At 40.7% G+C, this 27,828-nt stretch overlaps 1 protein-coding gene across 1 annotated transcript in view; it reads left to right on the top strand.

Annotated features, from left to right (window-relative positions):
• The window catches only part of SON (SON DNA and RNA binding protein), a gene marked incomplete in the record, with an annotated part of 747,918 nt that overhangs the window by 601,293 nt on the left and 118,797 nt on the right, over nt 1-27,828 (top strand). Inside the window, 1 exon segment of the mRNA XM_053705170.1 lies at nt 22,255-22,365. Within this exon segment, the coding sequence (XP_053561145.1) occupies nt 22,255-22,365 (111 nt within the window).

Here is a 27,828-nt window from a genome sequence, read left to right as displayed (position 1 = left end):
GTTTTGTTTTCCACGTGGTGGGAAAATTAGAGGGTTTAGCACCTCTTTCCGCCGGTCGGGGTGGTGTTGCTTTAGGAAATTGTACTTTTTGGACTTGTTCCTTTAGTGGTTCTCCTCTTCATTGAGACCTCTTGGATTGCCCGTTTCTCCTTGTGGATGGGTCACCTTCAGGGACTTGGATTCCCTTCGGGAGTTTTTCGGGACATTAGACAGTGAGGTCCTTTAGGGCTCCGGTTAGAGGTCCTTTCCGGTGTTGGAAATGCTCTGCATCTTTTTCTTGGGATAGAAGAGGTCCTAGTGGTTTTTCCACTCATATGGGTCAGGTATTGCCATCCAGGAGGCATTCAAACCCATGTTTTACTGTCTTCTGATTTTGAGTCTGAGGTGATGTGGAGGCTTGATGTTGCTCTGTTTGGGTGACTTGTTCTCTCTGTTCCCCTTGTGTCTGGAGCTCGTGGCTAGTTGAACAATTAGCTCAACATACTAATGCTCTGTGGCTACTCTGTTTTGTAGCAATCCGAGGGTTGCTAGCTTGATCCCCGGCAAGGTCTACTGAGCCTTTCCTCCTTTCCAGGTTGATAAAATGAGCAGCGTCCTGTGTCCCTTAGAGGGGGATTAGCCGCTTTTTCATGCAGAGTCATGTTAATGTTGCTTGGACGCCTGTTAGCTCTAGTGTCCTTTTATGGCCCTGGCTCTTTGGAGTGTTGGGCTCCTGCAAGGGGTGATCTCTAACTTTTGGGTCAGGACCTGCAAGGGCTTCTTTCTCTTGTTATCCGGGTTATTCTGGACTTTTTTTCCCTGGGAGGTCTGTTTTTTGATAGACGAGGGATTTATGTTCCTGGAAAATTGTTTAATCTAAACATTTGTGGGGCCCGGCTTCTTGTCCTGATCTTCCGGTTGTCAAGGGTTTCCTTAGTGTTTTCTCTTTGTGGATCCCGCTGTGGGATGTTACCAGACCTTATGATCCTAGGACTGGCCGGGGGGTTCCAGTTTCCGGGGCACTTGGGCCTAGCCCTTGTTCTGGCTGTTCTGTTTTACAACTTGGCCAGATTTACTGAGAGCCGGGACTCCTTGGGGCTTGTCTTTTGTTGGACGATACGGTTCTCTTGGGACAGCCAACTGATGTGACCTGATGGTGGGCTCTTCTGCCTTGCAAACGGAGGGTTTGCGGTTGCTCAGCTGTCACTTTGCACCTGGTATGTGGGCTAGCACTATGGTGTTTTAAAGGGGTTCTTTCGTGTTCGTCAGTGACATGGCCTTGTTTCCTCTCGGTTCTTCCTACGACTTCCTTATGGCTTATGGGCAGGGGTTTCTCAACGCTCTCCTCTTCAGGTGGCTTGTTTTCCTCCTTACGGAGGTGTGGTTCCCTTTTTAGGGGCCTCTCCTGTGTTAGGGAGGTTGGAACAGATGTTTATCTGGTTCAGGGATTGGGCTGCTCTTTGAGTTGTTCCTGTCCATCTGGGGAGCTGCTGGTTCCGCATTGAGACTTAGTTCGGTGGCCCTGCTAGATCTTCTTAGGTCTAACACCTGCTCGTTTGTCTTTAGGTTGAAATGGCTGTCTCCATTCTTCCGCCCTTTTGGGGGCCGGTCTTGTAGTTCCTTTCGGTTCCTTTGCCTCCTCCTGTTGGTTCATCGTGTACAGCACTGGATTGGCTATCTACTGGAAACAGTGTTTTTCTGCAGATAGTGAGGGTGTTTATTAGTTAAGTATATAGTTTATTTATGTGGGCATTCACTTAGCCTATAGGCTATTAGTAGGTACAATTAGTGCTGTACATTATAGCCAGGGCAATATTATGACCACAATTTTTTTTTATATATTGTTTATGGGAATTTGGGCTGTAGGAACCTTGTTTTTTTTAATACACCCTATATTTGGCTCTTTGGTAGCACGCATTAGTTTTGAGTACATTAGAATAATTTAGCAAGTTTTGGCTTCTTGCAGTGTTTTATAAATGTTTATTGCTCTGTTCTGAAGCTTTTGTTCGTATTGTGTGCTCACTTCACCTCACTTATGTAACGCGCAAAGGTTTAGTTTGTACTTGTAGCTCTGTATGTTTTAGTGCACTGCTTAGATGTGCATGTGTAGGCTTATTAGTGCGCCTTGCTGGATAGTGCATGTCGATTTAGTTTGTGTGCATGTAGAATTGTCTATTTAATGTGCTGCTCATATGCACGTTTTGGCTATTTAGCATGCTTTGGTTTTGTGCCTTTGCCATTTGTGCATTTTGTCAATTTGTGCTGTAGTTCTTTGTATATGCACATTGTCTTTCCCCTCTGCGCTATCATGCTGTGTTGGGTTAGCGCACATCGCTTCCGTCGCTTTAGTCACTTTATGGATGCATAATGCTCCTTGGTTTGCTTTGGCCTTATCTGGTGGAGTGGTTAAGATTTTCAGAACTGTCAACAGATACTTATTTGGGTGTAAGGTTCTATACTTATGTATTTACCTGCCTATTTTACTTGACTAGGATTTTTATGCTTAACCCTTGATTATCTTTTGTCTACCACATTAATTTGTATTTCTTTCATGTAATTAGCAAGAGTCCATGAGCTAGTGACGTATGGGATATACATTCCTACCAGGAGGGGCAAAGTTTCCCAAACCTCAAAATGCCTATAAATACACCCCTCACCACACCCACAAATCAGTTTTTACAAACTTTGCCTCCTATGGAGGTGGTGAAGTAAGTTTGTGCTAGATTCTACGTTGATATGCGCTCTGCAGCAGGTTGGAGCCCGGTTTTCCTCTCAGCGTGCAGTGAATGTCAGAGGGATGTGAGGAGAGTATTGCCTATTTGAATTCATTGATCTCCTTCTACGGGGTCTATTTCATAGGTTCTCTGTTATCGGTCGTAGAGATTCATCTCTTACCTCCCTTTTCAGATCAACGATATACTCTTATATATACCATTACCTCTGCTGATTCTCGTTTCAGTACTGGTTTGGCTTTCTACTACATGTAGATGAGTGTCCTGGGGTAAGTAAGTCTTATTTTCTGTGACACTCTAAGCTATGGTTGGGCACTTTTATATAAAGTTCTAAATATATGTATTCAAACATTTATTTGCCTTGACTCAGGATGTTCAACGTTCCTTATTTCAGACAGTCAGTTTCATATTTGGGATAATGCATATGAATAAATCAATTTTTTCTTACCTTAAAATTTGACTTTTCCCTGTGGGCTGTTAGGCTCGCGGGGGCTGAAAATGCTTCATTTTATTGCGTCATTCTTGGTGCGGACTTTTTTGGCGCAAATTTTTTTTCTATTTCCGGCGTCATATGTGTCGCCGGAAGTTGCGTCATTTTTGACGTTTTTTTGCGCCAAAAGTGTCGGCGTTCCGGATGTGGCGTCATTTTTGGCGCCAAAGGCATTTAGGCGCCAAATAATGTGGGCGTCTTTTTTGGCGCTAAAAAAATATGGGCGTCACTATTGTCTCCACATTATTTAAGTCTCATTATTTATTGCTTCTGGTTGCTAGAAGCTTGTTCACTGGTATTTTTTCCCATTCCTGAAACTGTCATTTAAGGAATTTGATCAATTTTGCTTTATATGTTGTTTTTTCTATTACATATTGCAAGATGTCCCAGATTGACACTGAGTCAGAAGATACTTCTGGAAAATCGCTGCCTGGTGCTGGATCTACCAAAGCTAAGTGTATCTGCTGTAAACTTGTGGTATCTGTTCCTCCAGCTGTTGTTTGTACTGAATGTCATGACAAACTTGTTAATGCAGATAATATTTCCTTTAGTAATGTTACATTACCTGTTGCTGTTCCGTCAACATCTAATACTCAGAGTGTTCCTGATAACATAAGAGATTTTGTTTCTAAATCCATTAAGAAGGCTATGTCTGTTATTCCTCCTTCTAGTAAACGTAAAAAGTCTTTTAAAACTTCTCATTTTTCAGATGAATTTTTAAATGAACATCATCATTCTGATTCTGATAATGGTTCTTCTGGTTCAGAGGATTCTGTTTCAGAGGTTGATGCTGATAAATCTTCATATTTATTTAAAATGGAATTTATTCGTTCTTTACTTAAAGAAGTCTTAATTGCATTAGAAATAGAGGATTCTGGTCCTCTTGATACTAAATCTAAACGTTTAAATAAGGTTTTTAAATCTCCTGTAGTTATTCCAGAAGTTTTTCCTGTCCCTGATGCTATTTCTGAAGTAATTTCCAGGGAATGGAATAATTTGGATAATTCATTTACTCCTTCTAAACGTTTTAAGCAATTATATCCTGTGCCATCTGACAGATTAGAGTTTTGGGACAAAATCCCTAAGGTTGATGGGGCTGTCTCTACTCTTGCTAAGCGTACTACTATTCCTACGGCAGATAGTACTTCCTTTAAGGATCCTTTAGATAGGAAAATTTAATCCTTTCTAAGAAAAGCTTACTTGTGTTCAGGTAATCTTCTTAGACCTGCTATATCTTTAGCGGATGTTGCTGCAGCTTCAACTTTTTGGTTAGAAGCTTTAGCGCAACAAGTAACAGATCATAATTCTCATAGCATTATTAATCTTCTTCAACATGCTAATAATTTTATTTGTGATGCCATCTTTGAGATCATTAGAGTTGATGTCAGGTATATGTCGCTAGCTATTTTAGCTAGAAGAGCTTTATGGCTTAAAACTTGGAATGCTGATATGTCTACTAAGTCTACTTTGCTTTCCCTTTCTTTCCAGGGTAATAAATTATTTGGTTCTCAGTTGGATTCTATTATCTCAACTGTTACTGGAGGGAAAGGAACTTTTTTACCACAGGATAAAAAATCTAAAGGTAAATTTAGATCTAATAATCGTTTTCGTTCCTTTCGTCACAATAAGGAACAAAAGCCTGATCCTTCATCCACAGGAGCGGTATCAGTTTGAAAACCATCTCCAGTCTGGAATAAATCCAAGCCTTTTAGAAAACTAAAGCCAGCTCCTAAGTCCACATGAAGGTGCGGCCCTCATTCCAGCTCAGCTGGTAGGGGGCAGATTACGTTTTTTCAAAGAAATTTGGATCAATTCCATTCACAATCTTTGGATTCAGAACATTGTTTCAGAAGGGTACAGAATTGGCTTCAAGATAAGGCCTCCTGCAAAGAGATTTTTTCTTTCCCGTGTCCCAGTAAACCCAGCGAAGGCTCGAGCATTTCTGAAATGTGTTTCAGATCTAGAGTTGGCTGGAGTAATTATGCCAGTTCCAGTTCTGGAACAGGGGCTGGGGTTTTATTCAAATCTCTTCATTGTACCAAAGAAGGAGAATTCCTTCAGACCAGTTCTGGATCTAAAAATATTGAATCGTTATGTAAGGATACCAACATTCAAAATGGTAACTGTAAGGACTATCCTGCCTTTTGTTCAGCAAGGGCATTATATGTCCACAATAGATTTACAGGATGCATATCTGCATATTCCGATTCATCCAGATCACTATCAGTTTCTGAGATTCTCTTTCCTAGACAAGCATTACCAGTTTGTGGCTCTGCCGTTTGGCCTAGCAACATCTCCAAGAATTTTTACAAAGGTTCTCGGTGCCCTTCTGTCTGTAATCAGAGAACAGGGTATTGTGGTATTTCCTTATTTGGAAGATATCTTGGTACTTGCTCAGTCTTCACATTTAGCAGAATCTCATACGAATCGACTTGTGTTGTTTCTTCAAGATCATGGTTGGAGGATCAATTTACCAAAAAGTTCATTGATTCCTCAGACAAAGGTAACCTTTTTAGGTTTCCAGATAGATTTAGTGTCCATGACTCTGTCTCTGACAGACAAGAGACGTCTGAAATTGATCTCAGCTTGTCGAAACCTTCAGTCACAATCATTCCCTTCGGTAGCCTTATGCATGGAAATTCTAGGTCTTATGACTGCTGCATCGGACGCGATCCCCTTTGCTCGTTTTCACATGCGACCTCTTCAGCTCTGTATGCTGAACCAGTGGTGCAGGGATTACACAAAGATATCTCAATTAATATCTTTAAATCCGATTGTACGACACTTTCTGACGTGGTGGACAGATCACCATCGTTTTGTTCAGGGGGCTTCTTTTGTTCTTCCGACCTGGACTGTAATTTCAACAGATGCAAGTCTGACAGGTTGGGGAGCTGTTTGGGGGTCTTACAGCACAAGGGGTTTGGGAATCTCAGGAGGTGAGATTACCAATCAATATTTTGGAACTCCGTGCAATTTTCAGAGCTCTTCAGTCATGGCCTCTTCTAAAGAGAGAATCGTTCATTTGTTTTCAGACAATGTCACAACTGTGGCATACATCAATCATCAAGGAGGGACTCACAGTCCTCTGGCTATGAAAGAAGTATCTCGAATACTGGTATGGGCGGAATCCAGCTCCTGTCTAATTTCTGCGGTTCATATCCCAGGTATAGACAATTGGGAAGCGGATTATCTGTCGCCAAACGTTACATCCGGGCGAATGGTCTCTTCACCCAGAGGTATTTCTTCAGGTTGTTCAAATGTGGGGACTTCCAGAAATAGATCTGATGGCTTCTCATCTAAACAAGAAACTTCCCAGGTATCTGTCCAGATCCAGGGACCCTCAGGCGGAAGCAGTGGATGCATTGTCACTTCCTTGGAAGTATCATCCTGCCTATATCTTTCCGCCTCTAGTTCTTCTTCCAAGAGTAATCTCCAAGATTCTGAAGGAATGCTCGTTTGTTCTGCTGGTGGCTCCAGCATGGCCTCACAGGTTTTGGTATGCGGATCTTGTCCGGATGGCCTCTTGCCAACCATGGACTCTTCCGTTAAGACCAGACCTTCTGTCTCAAGGTCCTTTTTTCCATCAGGATCTCAAATCCTTAAATTTAAAGGTATGGAGATTGAACGCTTGATTCTTAGTCAGAGGTTTCTCTGACTCTGTGATTAGTACTATGTTACAGGCTCGTAAATCTGTATCTAGAAAGATATATTATCGAGTTTGGAAGACTTACATTTCTTGGTGTCTTTCTCATCATTTTTCCTGGCACTCTTTTAGAATTCAGAGAATTCTACAGTTTCTTCAGGATGGTTTGGATAAAGGTTTGTCTGCAAGTTCCTTGAAAGGACAAATCTCTGCTCTTTCTGTTCTTTTTCACAGAAAGATTGCTAATCTTCCTGATATTCATTGTTTTGTGCAAGCTTTGGTTCGTATAAAGCCTGTCATTAAGTCAATTTCTCCTCCTTGGAGTTTGAATTTGGTTCTGGGGGCTCTTCAAGCTCCTCCGTTTGAACCTATGCATTCATTGGACATTAAATTACTTTCTTGGAATGTTTTGTTTCTTTTGGCCATCTCTTCTGCTAGAAGAGTTTCTGAATTATCTGCTCTTTCTTGTGAGTCTCCTTTTCTGATTTTTCATCAGGATAAGGCGGTGTTGCAAACTTCTTTTTAATTTTTACCCAAGGTTGTGAATTCTAACAACATTAGTAGAGAAATTGTGGTTCCTTCATTATGTCCTAATCCTAAGAATTCTAAGGAGAAATCATTGCATTCTTTGGATGTAGTTAGAGCTTTGAAATATTATGTTGAAGCTACTAAGAATTTCCGAAAGACTTCTAGTCTATTTGTTATCTTTTCCGGTTCTAGGAAAGGTCAGAAGGCCTCTGCCATTTCTTTGGCATCTTGGTTGAAATCTTTAATTCATCATGCTTATGTCGAGTCGGGTAAAACTCCGCCTCAAAGGATTACAGCTCATTCTTCTAGGTCAGTTTCTACTTCCTGGGCGTTTAGGAATGAAGCTTCGGTTGATCAGATTTGCAAAGCAGCAACTTGGTCTTCTTTGCATACTTTTACTAAATTCTACCATTTTGATGTGTTTTCTTCTTCTGAAGCAGTTTTTGGTAGAAAAGTACTTCAGGCAGCTGTTTCAGTTTGATTCTTCTGCTTATAATTTCAGTTTTTTTCATTATAAGATTTAAACTTTATTTTGGGTGTGGATTATTTTCAGCGGAATTGGCTGTCTTTATTTTATCCCTCCCTCTCTAGTGACTCTTGCGTGGAAGATCCACATCTTGGGTAGTCATTATCCCATACGTCACTAGCTCATGGACTCTTGCTAATTACATGAAAGAAAACATAATTTATGTAAGAACTTACCTGATAAATTCATTTCTTTCATATTAGCAAGAGTCCATGAGGCCCACCCTTTTTGTGGTGGCTATGATTTCTTTGTATAAAGCACAATTATTCAAATTCCTTATTTTTTATGCTTTCGCACTTTTTTTCTTATCACCCCACTTCTTGACTATGCGTTAAACTGATTTGTGGGTGTGGTGAGGGGTGTATTTATAGGCATTTTGAGGTTTGGGAAACTTTGCCCCTCCTGGTAGGAATGTATATCCCATACGTCACTAGCTCATGGACTCTTGCTAATATGAAAGAAATGAATTTATCAGGTAAGTTCTTACATAAATTATGTTTTTCTGTGGTTTTTAGTCTAGGCCTGGGTTTTTCATGATGGTGCAAACTGATTCTTTCCCCAGTACTTTACATGTTAGTTTGTTAGAAGCTAGATCCTCTGAACACTTTCCTACTAATATTAAGTGTTTCGTTTTTTATTTTGTTTGTTTTTTTTTTGTGTCTGAAATATTGGCGGCTGAGCGATTTAAAAAAATAAATAAAATCGCGGTTTTCGACCCGACTTGCGATTTTATTAAAAATTACTAAAACACCTTAATTTTTCAGTTAAAAATACTATCATTATTGATCATCTATCTACACTCAAGTATCAGGGAATAGAATCAATCAATGTTCTGCATCATAGAAGTTAAAAAAAAAAAAAAAAAACTTTAAACTTTCTTGGACACTACTACTACTACTACTCAGTTGCTCATACTATGATGATTGATGATCACACACAACTCAATTATCATGGAATGCAATGGAATCAAATGTTATGCATCACAGAAGTTAAAAAAAAAAAAAAAAGTCAGTGGCACTTTACATTTTTTGTACAATACTGTTTACAGTAGATTCACCAACGCTTGACCACCACCACACTCCCAGATGAAGGACTGTGGCTGCTGCTTCCACATACTCTACAAAAAAATGGCCGTTTTGCGGGCTTCTCAGGTCCGCCCACAGGTCCACCTCTCATCCTCCTTCATACAATGGAAGCCTGGAGGACCTCCTCCTCCTCCGTTTTAATGACGATCAGAGTAAAAAATAAAATAACAAAAATTGCGACAGTTAATCGCTGTTTATAACCGCGTCCGCGGTATATTGCACAGCCCTAGCCTCCTCCAAGTAAACATAAAAGGCTGGTTTCTGTTAATTTCTCCTCTAGCTTATCTGATTTAAATAGGTCTAACTCTGTTAAGCTGCATGTTTCTGATTCTGGTTCGTCTGAAAATACCTCACCTTCTGAGAATAAATCAGATGATCAGGAGTCTGTTTCTGATCAAGATACAGAATCATCATCTTTTCTGTTTAAGATTGAACATCTTTATTCTCTCTTTAAAGTTTTATGTACCTTAGGGGTTCAGGATTCGAAGGTTCCTGAGGATAAGTCTGTTAAACAACTGGATTTGATTTCTAAACCTACTGCTAAGTCACCGGAGGTTTTTCGGTTTCCAGATGCTATCTCTGAAATTCTAATGAGTGATTCAAGTCTGGTATCCCCTTTAATCCAGCTTTGAAATTTATAAAGATGTTTCCTTTTACCTGCTTCAATCATAGAGCTTGGGGAAACTATCCCTAAGGTAGATGGGGCTATTTCTAATTTGGCTAAACATGCTACTATTCCTCTGGAAGATAGTACCTCTCTTAGAGACCTCATGAACAGGAAATAAGAGTATTTTTATCGGCTTTTAAGTCCAGCAATTGGTATTGCTTGTGGTTTTGCATCCTCTACTCTTTGGTGTGATAGCTTATCTGAGCAGTTTTCAGATGAGTCTACTGATGAGGCGTTTTTCAATCAATTAAGACCCTTCTGGTCAGCTAATGTTTTCATTTGTGATGCCGCAAGATTAATGTAAAAAATATTGCATTAGCCATTCTGACCAGGAGGGACTTGTGGTTAAAATGATGGTCAGCTGACATGGTTTCTAAGTCTATGCTTTTGTCCCTTCCTTTTCAAGGTAAAATCTTGTTTGGGGCTGGTCTGGATGCTATTATATCTACTGTGACTGGAGGTAAAGGAGCTTTTCTCCCTCCAGACAAGAAGTCTAAGGGTAAGAACAGGGCTTCTAACCGTTATATTTCCTTTTGGCAATCTAGGAACCAAAAAGTGCTCCTCTTCTAATTGGAACAAGTCAAAACAGTTAAAGAACCCTGTCTTCTCTACTAAGTCAGCATGAAGGTGCGGCCCACCGATCCAGAACTTCTGGTGGGGGGCAGATTACGTCTCTTTCAGAGGGCTTGGTTTCAATCTGTTCGAGAGTCATGGTTTCTAAATATAGTTTCCCATGGATACCGAATTGGTTTCAAATTGAGGCCTCCCAGTGGAAAGTTTATAGTATCTCATGTTCCAAGGAATTTTGTAAAGACAAGAGCCTTTTTTCAGTAAGTCTTAAATCTGGAATCTATGGAAGTAATAGCAGGGACAGAGTTTTTTTGTTCCCCAAACCTCTTCATTGTTCCCACAAAGGAGGAAACTTATAGACCTGTTCAAGATTTAAAGATTTTAAACAAGTTTCTCAGGGTTCCTACTTTTAAGATGGAGTCAGTTCAGACTATTCTACCTCTTTTTCAACAAGGGCAGTTTATGTCCACAATAGATTTGAAGGATGCTTATCTTCATATCCATATTGTCAGGGATCATCAGTTTTTAAGTTTTGCATTCCATTTGTTGCTCTTCCATTTTGTCTGGCTACTGCTCCCAGAATTTTTACAAAGGTTTAGGGGACTTTTATCTGTAATTAGAGCTCAGGGTGTTTTTGTGGTTCCTTACCTGGATGACATTTTGGTACAGGCTCTGTTTTTACCTTTAGCATTATTTTACACTGACAGACTCTTGTTGTTTCTTCAAGAGCATGGTTGGAGAATCAATTTTTCAAAGAGTTATCTTTCTACTTAGTCCAGGGTTAGTTTCCTAGGTGTCATAATAGATTGTCTCCATGAGAATTTCCTTAACGTAGCAACGGAGGTTGAAGTTATTAGCAGCTTCAAATCTTCAGTCAGTTCCTGTTCCCTCTAGCTTTTAGCATGAAGGTGTTAGGTCTGATGATAGCAGCATCAGATGCTATTCCTTTTGCTCGGTTTCACATGAGACCTCTCCAGCTTTGTATGCTTCATCAGTGATGCAGAGATCGTACTCTATCTCAAAAAATCCTTATGTATTTCAGAACTAGGCAATCCTTTTCCTGGTGGATAAATCATTAACTCATTGTTCTTGGGGCATCCTTTGTTTGTCAAAATTGAATTGTGATCACGAAAGAGGCATGTCCTTCTGGTTGGGTGCATTCTGGAGGTCCCAGTTAGCACAAGGAGTTTAGTCCCCTCAGGAGACGAGGTTGCCGATACATGTTCTGGAACTTTTCAGGGCCTTTCAGAGCTGCCCTCTCCTGAAAAGACAGACTTATCTGCATTTCCAGTCAGACAATGTCATAGTGGTGGCCTACATCATTTATCAGAGCAAAACTCACAGTTCCCTTGCGATGAGGAATGTGTTTTGGATTTAGACTTCGGCAGAGAGCAATCTTAGTACAAGCTTTGCAGTGCAGTAGAAGTTTTCAGTCAGATTGTGTTTCTAAGGGGTCTTTTAGAAATAGATCTGATTACTTCCCAGATACTTTGCGAGGTCCAGGGATCCTCAGGCGGAGTTTGTGGATGCTTTAGTAGCTCCTTGGTTGTTTCATCTGGCTTACATATTTCCTTATTTTGTTCTGTTACCAAGAGTGATAGCCAGAATCAAGCAGGAAGTATCATCAGTAATTCTGATTGTTCCATCTTGGCCTCGCAGAACTTGGTTTGCGGATTTGGTTCAGATGTCGAGTTGTTCTCTGTGACTTCTTCCTCTGCACCACAACCTCCTGTCTCAAGGTCTGTTTTTTTCATCAGGATCTCAAGTCTCTAAACTTGATGGCTTGGAAATTGAGTGCTTGGTATTTCTTATTTTGTTAATGAGACTGATTCAAGCCCGTAGATCTGTGATTTATCAAAGTTTTGGAAGGCCTTTATTTCTTGTTGTGTGAAGCATGGTTTTAGCTGGCACTCTTTTTTCTCCAACATAGGTGTGTCCGGTCCACGGCGGCGTCCTTACTTGTGGGATATTCTCTTCCCCAACAGGAAATGGCAAAGAGCCCAGCAAAGCTGGTCACATGATCCCTCCTAGGCTCCGCCTACCCCAGTCATTCTCTTTGCCGTTGTACAGGCAACATCTCCACGGAGATGGCTTAGAGTTTTTTAGTGTTTAACTGTAGTTTTTATTATTCAATCAAGAGTTTGTTATTTTGAAATAGTGCTGGTATGTACTATTTACTCAGAAACAGAAAAGAGATGAAGATTTCTGTTTGTATGAGGAAAATGATTTTAGCAACCGTCACTAAAATCCATGGCTGTTCCACACAGGACTGTTGAGAGCAATTAACTTCAGTTGGGGGAACAGTGTGCAGTCTCTTGCTGCTTGAGGTATGACACATTCTAACAAGACGATGTAATGCTGGAAGCTGTCATTTTCCCTATGGGATCCGGTAAGCCATGTTTATTACGATCGTAAATAAGGGCTTCACAAGGGCTTATTAAAACTGTAGACTTTTTTTGGGCTAAATCGATTCATTATTAACACATATTTAGCCTTGAGGAATCATTTTTTCTGGGTATTTTGATATAATAATATCGGCAGGCACTGGTTTAGACACCTTATTCTTTAGGGGCTTTCCCAAAGCATAAGCAGAGCCTCATTTTCGCGCCGGTGTTGCGCACTTGTTTTTGAGAGGCATGGCATGCAGTCGCATGTGAGAGGAGCTCTGATACTTAGAAAAGACTTTCTGAAGGCGTCATTTGGTATCGTATTCCCCTTTGGGCTTGGTTGGGTCTCAGCAAAGCAGATACCAGGGACTGTAAAGGGGTTAAAGTTCAAAACGGCTCCGGTTCCGTTATTTTAAGGGTTAAAGCTTCCAAATTTGGTGTGCAATACTTTTAAGGCTTTAAGACACTGTGGTGAAAATTTGGTGAATTTTGAACAATTCCTTCATGTTTTTTCGCAATTGCAGTAATAAAGTGTGTTCAGTTTAAAATTTAAAGTGACAGTAACGGTTTTATTTTAAAACGTTTTTTGTACTTTGTTATCAAGTTTATGCCTGTTTAACATGTCTGAACTACCAGATAGACTGTGTTCTGAATGTGGGGAAGCCAGAATTCCTATTCATTTAAATAAATGTGATTTATGTGATAATGACAATGATGCCCAAGATGATTCCTCAAGTGAGGGGAGTAAGCATGGTACTGCATCATTCCCTCCTTCGTCTACACGAGTCTTGCCCACTCAGGAGGCCCCTAGTACATCTAGCGCGCCAATACTCCTTACTATGCAACAATTAACGGCTGTAATGGATAATTCTGTCAAAAACATTTTAGCCAAAATGAACACTTATCAGCGTAAGCGCGGCTGCTCTGTTTTAGATACTGAAGAGCATGACGACGCTGATAATAATATTTCTGAAGGGCCCCTAACCCAGTCTGATGGGGCCAGGGAGGTTTTGTCTGAGGGAGAAATTACTGATTCAGGGAACATTTCTCAACAGGCTGAACCTGATGTGATTGCATTTAAATTTAAGTTGGAACATCTCCGCATTCTGCTTAAGGAGGTATTATCCACTCTGGATGATTGTGACAAGTTGGTCATCCCAGAGAAACTTTGTAAAATGGACAAGTTCCTAGAGGTGCCGGGGCTCCCAGAAGCTTTTCCTATACCCAAGCGGGTGGCGGACATTGTTAATAAAGAATGGGAAAGGCCCGGTATTCCTTTCGTCCCTCCCCCCATATTTAAAAAATTGTTTCCTATGGTCGACCCCAGAAAGGACTTATGGCAGACAGTCCCCAAGGTCGAGGGAGCGGTTTCCACTTTAAACAAACGCACCACTATACCCATAGAGGATAGTTGTGCTTTCAAAGATCCTATGGATAAAAAATTAGAAGGTTTGCTTAAAAAAATGTTTGTTCAGCAAGGTTACCTTCTACAACCAATTTCATGCATTGTCCCTGTCGCTACAGCCGCATGTTTCTGGTTCGATGATCTGATAAGAGCGGTCGATAGTGATTCTCCTCCTTTGGAGGAGATTATGGACAGAATCAATGCTCTCAAATTGGCTAATTCTTTCACCCTAGACGCCACTTTGCAATTGGCTAGGTTAGCGGCTAAGAATTCTGGGTTTGCTATTGTGGCGCGCAGAGCGCTTTGGTTGAAATCTTGGTCGGCTGATGCGTCTTCCAAGAACAAGCTACTTAACATTCCTTTCAAGGGGAAAACGCTGTTTGGCCCTGACTTGAAAGAGATTATCTCTGATATCACTGGGGGTAAGGGCCACGCCCTTCCTCAGGATCGGCCTTTCAAGGCAAAAAATAAACCTAATTTTCGTCCCTTTCGTAGAAACGGACCAGCCCAAGGTGCTACGTCCTCTAAGCAAGAGGGTAATACTTCTCAAGCCAAGCCAGCTTGGAGACCAATGCAAGGCTGGAACAAGGGAAAGCAGGCCAAGAAACCTGCCACTGCTACCAAGACAGCATGAAATGTTGGCCCCCGATCCGGGACCGGATCTGGTGGGGGGCAGACTCTCTCTCTTCGCTCAGGCTTGGGCAAGAGATGTTCTGGATCCTTGGGCGCTAGAAATAGTCTCCCAAGGTTATCTTCTGGAATTCAAGGGACTTCCCCCAAGGGGGAGGTTCCACAGGTCTCAGTTGTCTTCAGACCACATAAAAAGTCAGGCATTCTTACATTGTGTAGAAGACCTGTTAAAAATGGGAGTGATTCATCCTGTTCCATTAAGAGAACAAGGGATGGGGTTCTACTCCAATCTGTTCATAGTTCCCAAAAAAGAGGGAACGTTCAGACCAATCTTAGATCTCAAGATCTTAAACAAGTTTCTCAAGGTTCCATCGTTCAAGATGGAAACCATTCGAACTATTCTTCCTTCCATCCAGGAAGGTCAATTCATGACCACGGTGGATTTAAAGGATGCGTATCTACATATTCCTATCCACAAGGAACATCATCGGTTCCTAAGGTTCGCATTCCTGGACAAACATTACCAGTTCGTGGCGCTTCCTTTCGGATTAGCCACTGCTCCAAGGATTTTCACAAAGGTACTAGGGTCCCTTCTAGCTGTGCTAAGACCAAGGGGCATTGCTGTAGTACCTTACTTGGACGACATTCTGATTCAAGCGTCGTCCCTTCCTCAAGCAAAGGCTCACACGGACATTGTCCTGGCCTTTCTCAGATCTCACGGATGGAAAGTGAACGTGGAAAAGAGTTCTCTATCCCCGTCAACAAGGGTTCCCTTCTTGGGAACAATAATAGACTCCTTAGAAATGAGGATTTTTCTGACAGAGGCCAGAAAAACAAAGCTTCTAGACTCTTGTCGGATACTTCATTCCGTTCCTCTTCCTTCCATAGCTCAGTGCATGGAAGTGATCGGGTTGATGGTAGCGGCAATGGACATAGTTCCTTTTGCGCGCATTCATCTAAGACCATTACAACTGTGCATGCTCAGTCAGTGGAATGGGGACTATACAGACTTGTCTCCGAAGATACAAGTAAATCAGAGGACCAGAGACTCACTCCGTTGGTGGCTGTCCCTGGACAACCTGTCACAAGGGATGACATTCCGCAGACCAGAGTGGGTCATTGTCACGACCGACGCCAGTCTGATGGGCTGGGGCGCGGTCTGGGGATCCCTGAAAGCTCAGGGTCTTTGGTCTCGGGAAGAATCTCTTCTACCGATAAATATTCTGGAACTGAGAGCGATATTCAATGCTCTCAAGGCTTGGCCTCAGCTAGCGAGGGCCAAGTTCATACGGTTTCAATCAGACAACATGACAACTGTTGCGTACATCAACCATCAGGGGGGAACAAGGAGTTCCCTAGCGATGGAAGAAGTGACCAAAATCATTCTATGGGCGGAGTCTCACTCCTGCCACCTGTCTGCTATCCACATCCCAGGAGTGGAAAATTGGGAAGCGGATTTTCTGAGTCGTCAGACATTGCATCCGGGGGAGTGGGAACTCCATCCGGAAATCTTTGCCCAAGTCACTCAGCTGTGGGGCATTCCAGACATGGATCTGATGGCCTCTCGTCAGAACTTCAAAGTTCCTTGCTACGGGTCCAGATCCAGGGATCCCAAGGCGGCTCTAGTGGATGCACTAGTAGCACCTTGGACCTTCAAACTAGCTTATGTGTTCCCGCCGTTTCCTCTCATCCCCAGGCTGGTAGCCAGGATCAATCAGGAGAGGGCGTCGGTGATCTTGATAGCTCCTGCGTGGCCACGCAGGACTTGGTATGCAGATCTGGTGAATATGTCATCGGCTCCACCTTGGAAGCTACCTTTGAGACGAGACCTTCTTGTTCAGGGTCCGTTCGAACATCCGAATCTGGTTTCACTCCAGCTGACTGCTTGGAGATTGAACGCTTGATTTTATCGAAGCGAGGGTTCTCAGATTCTGTTATTGATACTCTTGTTCAGGCCAGAAAGCCTGTAACTAGAAAGATTTACCACAAAATTTGGAAAAAATATATCTGTTGGTGTGAATCTAAAGGATTCTCTTGGGACAAGGTTAAGATTCCTAGGATTCTATCCTTCCTTCAAGAAGGATTGGAAAAAGGATTATCTGCAAGTTCCCTGAAGGGACAGATTTCTGCCTTGTCGGTGTTACTTCACAAAAAACTGGCTGCTGTGCCAGATGTTCAAGCCTTTGTTCAGGCTCTGGTTAGAATTAAGCCTGTTTACAAACCTTTGACTCCTCCTTGGAGTCTCAATTTAGTTCTTTCAGTTCTTCAGGGGGTTCCGTTTGAACCCTTGCATTCCGTTGATATTAAGTTATTATCTTGGAAAGTTTTGTTTTTAGTTGCAATTTCTTCTGCTAGAAGAGTTTCAGAATTATCTGCTCTGCAGTGTTCTCCTCCTTATCTGGTGTTCCATGCAGATAAGGTGGTTTTACGTACTAAACCTGGTTTTCTTCCAAAAGTTGCTTCTAACAAAAACATTAACCAGGAGATTATCGTACCTTCTCTGTGTCCGAAACCAGTTTCAAAGAAGGAACGTTTGTTGCACAATTTGGATGTTGTTCGCGCTCTAAAATTCTATTTAGATGCTACAAAGGATTTTAGACAAACATCTTCCTTGTTTGTTGTTTATTCTGGTAAAAGGAGAGGTCAAAAAGCAACTTCTACCTCTCTCTCTTTTTGGATTAAAAGCATCATCAGATTGGCTTACGAGACTGCCGGACGGCAGCCTCCCGAAAGAATCACAGCTCATTCCACTAGGGCTGTGGCTTCCACATGGGCCTTCAAGAACGAGGCTTCTGTTGATCAGATATGTAGGGCAGCGACTTGGTCTTCACTGCACACTTTTACCAAATTTTACAAGTTTGATACTTTTGCTTCTTCTGAGGCTATTTTTGGGAGAAAGGTTTTGCAAGCCGTGGTGCCTTCCATTTAGGTGACCTGATTTGCTCCCTCCCTTCATCCGTGTCCTAAAGCTTTGGTATTGGTTCCCACAAGTAAGGATGACGCCGTGGACCGGACACACCTATGTTGGAGAAAACAGAATTTATGTTTACCTGATAAATTACTTTCTCCAACGGTGTGTCCGGTCCACGGCCCGCCCTGGTTTTTTTAATCAGGTCTGATAATTTATTTTCTTTAACTACAGTCACCACGGTACCATATGGTTTCTCCTATGCAAATATTCCTCCTTAACGTCGGTCGAATGACTGGGGTAGGCGGAGCCTAGGAGGGATCATGTGACCAGCTTTGCTGGGCTCTTTGCCATTTCCTGTTGGGGAAGAGAATATCCCACAAGTAAGGATGACGCCGTGGACCGGACACACCGTTGGAGAAAGTAATTTATCAGGTAAACATAAATTCTGTTTTCATGATGGTTTGGATAAAGGTTTAATCCGTCAGCTCTTTAAAGGGACAGATTTCAGTCTTGTGTCACCAGAAGATTTCCAAGTTTCCTGATATTCAGAGTTTTGTCCAAGCTTTAGGCAGTTATTAAGCCAATTTCTCCTCTGTGGAAGCTTAGTTTGGTTTTAAGAGTTTTGTAGGTTTTTAATTTTGAACCTATGCATAATGTGGATATTCAGCTTTTGCCCTAAAAGTTTCTTTTTCTCTTGGCTATTTTTCTTCCAGAAGTGTTTCTGAATTGTCTGCTCTTTCCTTTGAGCCTCCATATCTTGTTTTTTTTTATCAAGATAAGGTGTTATTGAGAACTGCATTTGATATCTTGCCTAATCGTGAGATTGTTGTTCCTTGTTCTAATTCTAAGGAGAGGCTTCTTCATAATTTGGATGTTGTCAGAGCCTTAAAATTCTATTTGCATTCTACTAAGGATTTTAGACAATCTTCAATTCTGTTTGTACATATTTCCAGAACTAGAACAGTTCAGAAGGCTACAGCCATTTCATTAGCTTCCTGGCTTAAGCTTTTGATTATTAAGGCTTACTTGGAAGCGGGACAGTCTCCTCCTAAACGTATTACTGCTTATTCTACTAGGTCAGTTGCTACTTCCTTGGATTTTAAGAATTAGGTATCTGATCAGATTTGAAATTCAGCTACTTGATCTTCCTTACATACCTTTACTAAATTATACCATTTTTTTGTTTTGCTTCTTCTGAAGCAGCTTTTTATTAGAAAGTATTGTGGACTCTTACCACCTGTATAAAAGAACATATAATTTACGCTTAACTGATACATTAATTTATTTCATGGTAGTAAGAGTCCACAGGATCCAGCCGTTTTGTTTTTTTTGGGGGGGTCCTCATAATTATTTTTTTTCTGGCAGCAGCTAAAGTATGCACCTCTTCTTTTTCTTTTTTCCTGCTCCTTTTTTTGCTCTTATCCTTTCCTGACTATTTTTTTTGGCTATGTGTGAGACTAGTTTCCAGTAAGGTGGGAGGGTTTCTAAATGCTTTTGGAGTTTTACCTTTGTCGCCTCCTAGTGGTCAGGAGTGGAATTCCCAGGAGTAATGGCTCGTGGACTCTCATCACCATTAAAGAAAGGAATTTATCAGGTAAGGATAAATTACATTTTTCTTCTCATTGAATGTGTTTCCAATGATCCATTTTACCTGCTGGAGTGTATGAAGTAGCACATTTACCTTGATTTTATTGTTTGAAAATTAAAAGGAATGCAAACCTGCAACCGATACTTTAATTTTTATTTATGTTTTTTTTTAGGTGTTTTTTTTACATTTCTAGACCTCTGCTACCTCAGATTAAAATCAACCTGGCCTGACCAGGATAATTGACAAACTCTGTTTATGCGCAATCGAAGTATATTGATACTATGTATTTGTCTGTTTTGATGCATATAAATGATATACTATGAAATACTTTTTTTTTATTTTTTTTATTTAATTTATAATCCTTAGGCTTGTAAAAATATTTTATTACAGTGACAACTGCAAATTGGAGAGATCTTTTTTAGAATTATTTGTCCACACCGCTGAACTTAGTCCACTTCATTAGTGAGATATTTCATATTAAGCTTCTCTAATATGTCTGCCATCCATTTAGAAACTAGGTCTAATTATTAAAGCACTATCTACATGAGACTAAAGGGACACATTCTGACATGCATGTGGCAGAAACAATAACTAAGTATTACAAAAAGTTACTTCTTTAGACCCTATAAATCGTGTCAGTATTCTCCCCAGACCCTATTTCATGGGCAACACCACCCAACTAAAATGTAAAGTGATGGTAAATGAGAGGCTTCCAGATTCTGCCTAATTAACTTGCTGTCATTGCCCATTACAAATTAATAATATATGTATGTCTTAATTACTTTTGAAAATAATTATATGATTTATCATTTTGGTGTTTGGCCCTCCCCCCCTTCCTTCCTTTTCCCTTTGATTCAGATAGAGCATGCAATTTTAAACAACTTTCTAATTTACTTCTCAAATATTTTTGTTCTTTTGGTATCTTTTGTTGAAAAGCATTGATGAATGCTCAGTAGCATGCTTGTGCAATTTTTCAAGGATGTTAAACTTTAACAAGAGCACTAGATGGCAGCACTATTTCCTACCATGTACTGCTCCAGACACTTACCTATGTATCTCTTCAACAAAGAATAGCATGGGAGCAAAGCAAACGTTTATATATATATATATATATATATATATATGTATTGTATGCTCTGTCTTATCTCAATATCTCAAATATCTCAAAATATTTTATGTGGGTTTTACAGCCCTTTAAACCAATATTACGTTATGTGATTAATTTGTGCTTTGGATATCTTAGGTAACATTTATAAATAACAAAAAACTGCATTTAAAGTCACATATACATTCCTTATTTGAGGCAGTCTTCATCAGTTACAATACAGGTAGCCCTCCGTTTACGCTGGGGTTAGGTTCCAGGAGGAATGGTTGTAAATCGAAACCGTTGTAAATTGAAACCCAGTTTATAATGTAAGTCAATGGGAAGTGAGGGAGTTAGGTTCTAGGCCCCTCTCAAAATTGTCATAAGTAACACCTAATACATTATTTTTAAAGCTTTGAAATGAAGACTTTAAATGCTAAACAGCATTATAAACCTAATAATATAGATTGTATCATCATCAAACTAAGTTTAATGAACAAAAACATTTGCTAACAGCACCTAATAAAATAATCACACAACAGATTGCATCATCATCAAACTAAGTTTAATGAACAAAAACATTTTTTTACTTGCATTTTTCTGCAATCAGTTCTCTGCATTGTTATCATGTTAGATAATATTGGGTCTGCACCTATTCTATGCATTTCAATCTGCAGTGATTAATAGTCAGTTAGGCTCCTTCACCTCAAGCAGCTGGACAGAAAGATAATAGGGAAGTGGCTGCTCGATAGCTGATGTCTGTTCTGTGTAGACAGATCAATTTCTGACCTGTTAAGTTGCATAACTTTGCTGCAAAACAAGCGGACAGCTCCACCTACTGGCTATTTTAATTACTGCACATGACTGAAAAAAAAGGTTGTTATTCTGAAACGGCACAAATTGAACCGGCATAAACCGAGGGCCATCTGTACTTCTATTTCCTAATACTTTCTAAAATAAATGTGAAAACTTTAAAGGGAAAATAACTTTTCATGACTCAGATTGAGATGCAATTTTAAAAATAATCAGTATACTTCTGTTCTCCGAATAAACTCTTTCTTGGTATCTATCCTTCATTGTCAGATTCTGGACTGCCATATAACAACAACATTAATTAATGTTCATTTAACAAGTGAAATAATAAAAATCAAAGTCAAAATTAAAGCAACTTTCAAATTCGCTTCTGTTCTGTAATTTGCTTTGTTCTGTTAGTATCTTTTGTTGAAAAGTAGATTTGTGGCTGCACATATGCCTCTCTTTATTGGCTCACCTATCTCCCGGTAGTGCATTGCTGCTCCTTCAACAAAGGATTCCAAGAGAATGAAGCAAGTTTGATAATAGAAGTAAATTGGAAAAGTGTTTCATTTACTTTACTTTTTCTTTATTTACTTATTTTTCTTAAAAAAAAAAAAAAACTGTCAAACAATACTTTAAACTAGAAATTCATTAAGCAATCGATTATTGAGATATATCTTTATTTTCTCTTTTATTAACTTCAGAGCAGCAGTTCATATGGCATCCACACAATTTTCCAGTACTGGAATAGATTCTAGCTTTACAAAGGCTTATAAAGGTTTTATAACAAAGGAAGATCTTTAAATCTTTAGTGACTTTGTCAACACACTGACTTCACCCACCTGGGTGAACCTGGTAAAGTTATTTGTGTGGTTTTTTTGTTTGTTTTTTTACAATTTGTTGTTGTTTTTTTTCCAATTTTTTTTTTTTTTTTTTTTTTTTTTTTTTTACAAAAAGTTAGCCATTACCCATACACAATGAATTGTTTGTTTTTTTCAGTAATTTAGTATGGGAGTGTAATTTGCTGTTCTGACATTTCAATTAATATTATTGGTTTTTATTTGTTTTAATGATACATTGTTCTTTGATCACATAATTGAAACTACATCACTCATCATTGATACTGTTCTAAATATTGTAATAAGTCATTCTAGATTACATAAAAAATATAAGTGATATTAACATTTGATTCTTTCTTCTTTTTTGTCTTTGTTTTTTTGTTTTTTTTAAAAAGCAAGTGGATATCACTTCAGCAATGAATGAGCGTGCAGTTGCCCAGGCTCGGCTTACAGAGAATCAGTTTGATCTTGAAGCATTATGCTTGCTAAACCGTGCACAGGAACAGGTTAGTTACTGTGTGTATAATAGTAAAGCAATATAAATATACTTTTACTACCCTTCTTCTAGTTACTGTATTTGAGTATTTAAATATCTTAAAATGTAACATCACATTGCAAAACGTTGTTTCTTCTGTTAAGTGTGATCAGTCCACGGGTCATCATTACTTCTGGGATATTACTCCTCCCCAACAGGAAGTGCAAGAGGATTCACCCAGCAGAGCTGCATATAGCTCCTCCCCTCTACGTCACTCCCAGTCATTCTCTTGCACCCAACGACTAGATAGGATGTGTGAGAGGACTATGGTGATTATACTTAGTTTTATATCTTCAATCAAAAGTTTGTTATTTTAAAATAGCACCGGAGTGTGTTATTACCTCTCTGGCAGAGTTTGAAGAAGAATCTACCAGAGTTTTGCTATGATTTTAGCCGGAGTAGTTAAGATCATATTGCTGTTCTCGGCCATCTGAGGAGTGAGGTAAACTTCAGATCAGGGGACAGCGGGCAGATGAATCTGCATAGAGGTATGTAGCAGTTTTTATTTTCTGACAATGGAATTGATGAGAAAATCCTGCCATACCGATATAATGTCATGTATGTATACTTTACACTTCAGTATTCTGGGGAATGGTACTTCACTAGAATTACACTGTAAGAAATACATAAAGCTGTTTAATAACTAGAGATTATGTTTAACGTTTTTGCTGGAATGTAAAATCGTTTTCATTTGCTGAGGTACTGTGTGAATAAATGTTTGGGCACTATTTTTCCACTTGGCAGTTGCTTAATCTGTTTTTCTGACAGTTTCTGTTCTCCCTCACTGCTGTGTGTGAGGGGGAGGGGCCGTTTTTTGGCGCTTTTTCTATGCATCAAATATTTCAGTCAGCAACTCATTGTATTCCCTGCATGATCCGGTTCATCTCTACAGAGCTCAGGGGTCTTCAAAACTTATTTTGAGGGAGGTAATTTCTCTCAGCAGAGCTGTGAGAATTATAGTTTGACTGAGATAAAAAACGTTTATTCTGTAATTTGTTTCCTGCTTTCAGAATTTGTTATCTTTGCTAATGGGATTAAACCTTTGCTAAAGTTGTGTTGTTTACAAGGATTGAGGCTATAACTGTTTCAATTTATTAATTTTCAACTGTCATAGATCTTCTGTGCTTCTTAAAGGCACAGTACATTTTAATATTATTCTAATTGAATTGTATTTCCAAGTTGCAAGTTTATTTGCTAGTGTGTTAAACATGTCTGATTCAGAGGATGATACCTGTGTCATTTGTTGCAATGCCAAAGTGGAGCCCAATAGAAATTTATGTACTAACTGTATTGATGCTACTTTAAATAAAAGTCAATCTGTACAAATTGAACAAATTTCACCAAACAACGAGGGGAGAGTTATGCCGACTAACTCGCCTCACGTGTCAGTACCTACATCTCCCGCTCAGAGGGAGGTGCGTGATATTGTAGCGCCGAGTACATCTGGGCGGCCATTACAAATCACATTACAGGATATGGCTACTGTTATGACTGAGGTTTTGGCTAAATTACCAGAACTAAGAGGTAAGCGTGATCACTCTGGGGTGAGAACAGAGTGCGCTGATAATATTAGGGCCATGTCAGACACTGCGTCACAGGTGGCAGAACATGAGGACGGAGAACTTCATTCTGTGGGTGACGGTTCTGATCCAAACAGACTGGATTCAGATATTTCAAATTTTAAATTTAAACTGGAAAACCTCCGTGTATTACTAGGGGAGGTGTTAGCGGCTCTGAATGATTGTAACACAGTTGCAATACCAGAGAAAATGTGTAGGTTGGATAAATATTTTGCGGTACCGACGAGTACTGAGGTTTTTCCTATACCTAAGAGACTTACTGAAATTGTTACTAAGGAGTGGGATAGACCCGGTGTGCCGTTCTCACCCCCTCCGATATTTAGAAAAATGTTTCCAATAGACGCCACCACAAGGGACTTATGGCAAACGGTCCCTAAGGTGGAGGGAGCAGTTTCTACCTTAGCTAAGCGTACAACTATCCCGGTGGAGGATAGCTGTGCTTTTTCAGATCCAATGGATAAAAAGTTAGAGGGTTACCTTAAGAAAATGTTTGTTCAACAAGGTTTTATATTGCAACCCCTTGCATGCATTGCGCCGATCACGGCTGCAGCGGCATTCTGGATTGAGTCTCTGGAAGAGAACATTGGTTCAGCTACTCTGGACGACATTACGGACAGGCTTAGAGTCCTTAAACTAGCTAATTCATTCATTTCGGAGGCCGTAGTACATCTTACTAAACTTACGGCGAAGAATTCAGGATTCGCCATTCAGGCACGCAGGGCGCTGTGGCTAAAATCCTGGTCAGCTGATGTTACTTCTAAGTCTAAATTGCTTAATATACCTTTCAAAGGGCAGACCTTATTCGGGCCCGGGATGAAAGAGATTATCGCTGACATTACAGGAGGTAAAGGCCATGCCCTGCCTCAGGACAAAGCCAAAGCCAAGACTAGACAGTCTAATTTTCGTTCCTTTCGTAATTTCAAAGCAGGAGCAGCATCAACTTCCTCTGCACCAAAACAGGAAGGAGCTGTTGCTCGCTACAGACAAGGCTGGAAACCTAACCAGTCCTGGAACAAGGGCAAGCAGACTAGGAAACCTGCTGCTGCCCCTAAAACAGCATGAATTGAGGGCCCCCGATCCGGGATCGGATCTAGTGGGGGGCAGACTTTCTCTCTTCGCCCAGGCTTGGGCAAGAGATGTTCAGGATCCCTGGGCGCTAGAGATAATATCTCAGGGATACCTTCTGGACTTCAAATACTCTCCTCCAAGAGAGAGATTTCATCTGTCAAGATTGTCAACAATCCAGACAAAGAAAGAGGCGTTTCTACGCTGCGTACAAGAGCTCTTGTTAATGGGAGTAATCCATCCAGTTCCACGATCGGAACAGGGACAGGGGTTTTACTCAAATCTGTTTGTGGTTCCCAAAAAAGAGGGAACTTTCAGACCAATCCTGGACTTAAAGATCCTAAACAAATTCCTAAGAGTTCCATCGTTCAAGATGGAGACTATTCGGACAATTTTACCTATGATCCAAGAGGGTCAATACATGACCACTGTAGATTTAAAAGATGCTTACCTTCACATACCGATTCACAAAGATCATTATCGGTACCTAAGGTTTGCCTTCCTAGACAGGCATTACCAGTTTGTGGCTCTTCCATTCGGATTGGCTACAGCTCCAAGAATCTTCACAAAGGTTCTGGGTGCTCTTCTGGCGGTACTAAGACCGCGGGGAATCTCGGTAGCTCCATACCTAGACGACATTCTGATACAAGCTTCAAGCTTTCAAACTGCCAAGTCTCATACAGAGTTAGTGCTGGCATTTCTAAGGTCACATGGATGGAAGGTGAACGAAAAGAAAAGTTCACTTGTTCCACTCACAAGAGTTCCCTTCCTGGGGACTCTTATAGATTCTGTAGAAATGAAGATTTACCTGACAGAGGACAGGCTAACAAGACTTCAAAGTGCTTGCCGCACCCTTCATTCCATTCAACACCCGTCAGTGGCTCAATGCATGGAGGTAATCGGCTTAATGGTAGCGGCAATGGACATAGTACCCTTTGCACGCTTACACCTCAGACCACTGCAACTGTGCATGCTAAGTCAGTGGAATGGGGATTACTCAGACTTATCCCCTTCTCTGAATCTGGATCAAGAGACCAGAAATTCTCTTCTATGGTGGCTTTCTCGGCCACATCTGTCCAGGGGGATGCCATTCAGCAGACCAGACTGGACAATTGTAACAACAGACGCCAGCCTTCTAGGTTGGGGTGCCGTCTGGAATTCTCTGAAGGCTCAGGGACAATGGAGTCAGGAGGAGAGTCTCCTGCCAATAAACATTCTGGAATTGAGAGCAGTTCTCAATGCCCTCCTGGCTTGGCCCCAGTTGACAACTCGGGGGTTCATCAGGTTTCAGTCGGACAACATCACGACTGTAGCTTACATCAACCATCAGGGAGGGACAAGAAGCTCCCTAGCTATGATGGAAGTATCAAAGATAATTTGCTGGGCAGAGTCTCACTCTTGCCACCTGTCAGCAATCCACATCCCGGGAGTGGAGAACTGGGAGGCGGATTTCTTAAGTCGTCAGACTTTTCATCCGGGGGAGTGGGAACGTCATCCGGAGGTCTTTGCCCAAATACTTCGACGTTGGGGCAAACCAGAGATAGATCTCATGGCGTCTCGACAGAACGCCAAGCTTCCTCGTTACAGGTCCAGATCCAGGGATCCAGGAGCAGTCCTGATAGATGCTCTGACAGCACCTTGGGACTTCAGGATGGCTTACGTGTTTCCACCCTTCCCGTTGCTTCCTCGATTGATTGCCAGAATCAAACAAGAGAGAGCATCAGTGATTCTAATAGCACCTGCGTGGCCACGCAGGACTTGGTATGCAGACCTGGTGGACATGTCATCCTGTCCACCTTGGTCTCTACCTCTGAAACAGGACCTTCTGATACAGGGTCCCTTCAAACATCAAAATCTAACTTCTCTGAAGCTGACTGCTTGGAAATTGAACGCTTGATTTTATCAAGACGTGGATTTTCTGAGTCAGTTATTGATACCTTAATACAGGCTAGGAAACCTGTTACCAGAAAGATTTACCATAAGATATGGCGTAAATACCTATATTGGTGTGAATCCAAAGGTTACTCTTGGAGTAAGGTTAGGATTCCTAGGATATTGTCTTTTCTACAAGAAGGTTTAGAAAAGGGTTTATCTGCTAGTTCATTAAAGGGACAGATCTCAGCTCTGTCCATTCTGTTACACAAACGTCTGTCAGAAGTTCCTGACGTCCAGGCTTTTTGTCAGGCTTTGGCCAGAATTAAGCCTGTGTTTAAAACTGTTGCTCCACCATGGAGTTTAAACCTTGTTCTTAATGTTTTACAGGGCGTTCCGTTTGAACCCCTTCATTCCATTGATATAAAGTTGTTATCTTGGAAAGTTCTATTTTTAATGGCTATTTCCTCGGCTCGAAGAGTCTCTGAATTATCAGCCTTACATTGTGATTCTCCTTATTTGATTTTTCATTCGGATAAGGTAGTCCTGCGTACTAAACCTGGGTTCTTACCTAAGGTAGTTACTAACAGGAATATCAATCAAGAGATTGTTGTTCCTTCTTTATGCCCAAATCCTTCTTCAAAGAAGGAACGTCTACTGCACAACCTGGATGTAGTCCGTGCTCTAAAATTTTACTTACAGGCAACTAAGGAATTTCGACAAACGTCTTCTCTGTTTGTCATTTACTCTGGGCAGAGGAGAGGTCAAAAAGCTTCCGCTACCTCTCTTTCTTTTTGGCTTCGTAGCATAATTCGTTTAGCTTATGAGACTGCTGGACAGCAGCCTCCTGAAAGAATTACAGCTCATTCTACTAGAGCTGTGGCTTCCACTTGGGCCTTCAAGAATGAGGCCTCTGT

Source organism: Bombina bombina, chromosome 3, assembly GCF_027579735.1.
Source record: "Bombina bombina isolate aBomBom1 chromosome 3, aBomBom1.pri, whole genome shotgun sequence".
Taxonomy (NCBI): Eukaryota; Metazoa; Chordata; class Amphibia; order Anura; family Bombinatoridae; genus Bombina; species Bombina bombina.
Note: the sequence above shows the minus strand (reverse complement) of the source record. Positions and strands in the feature narration are given on the sequence as shown.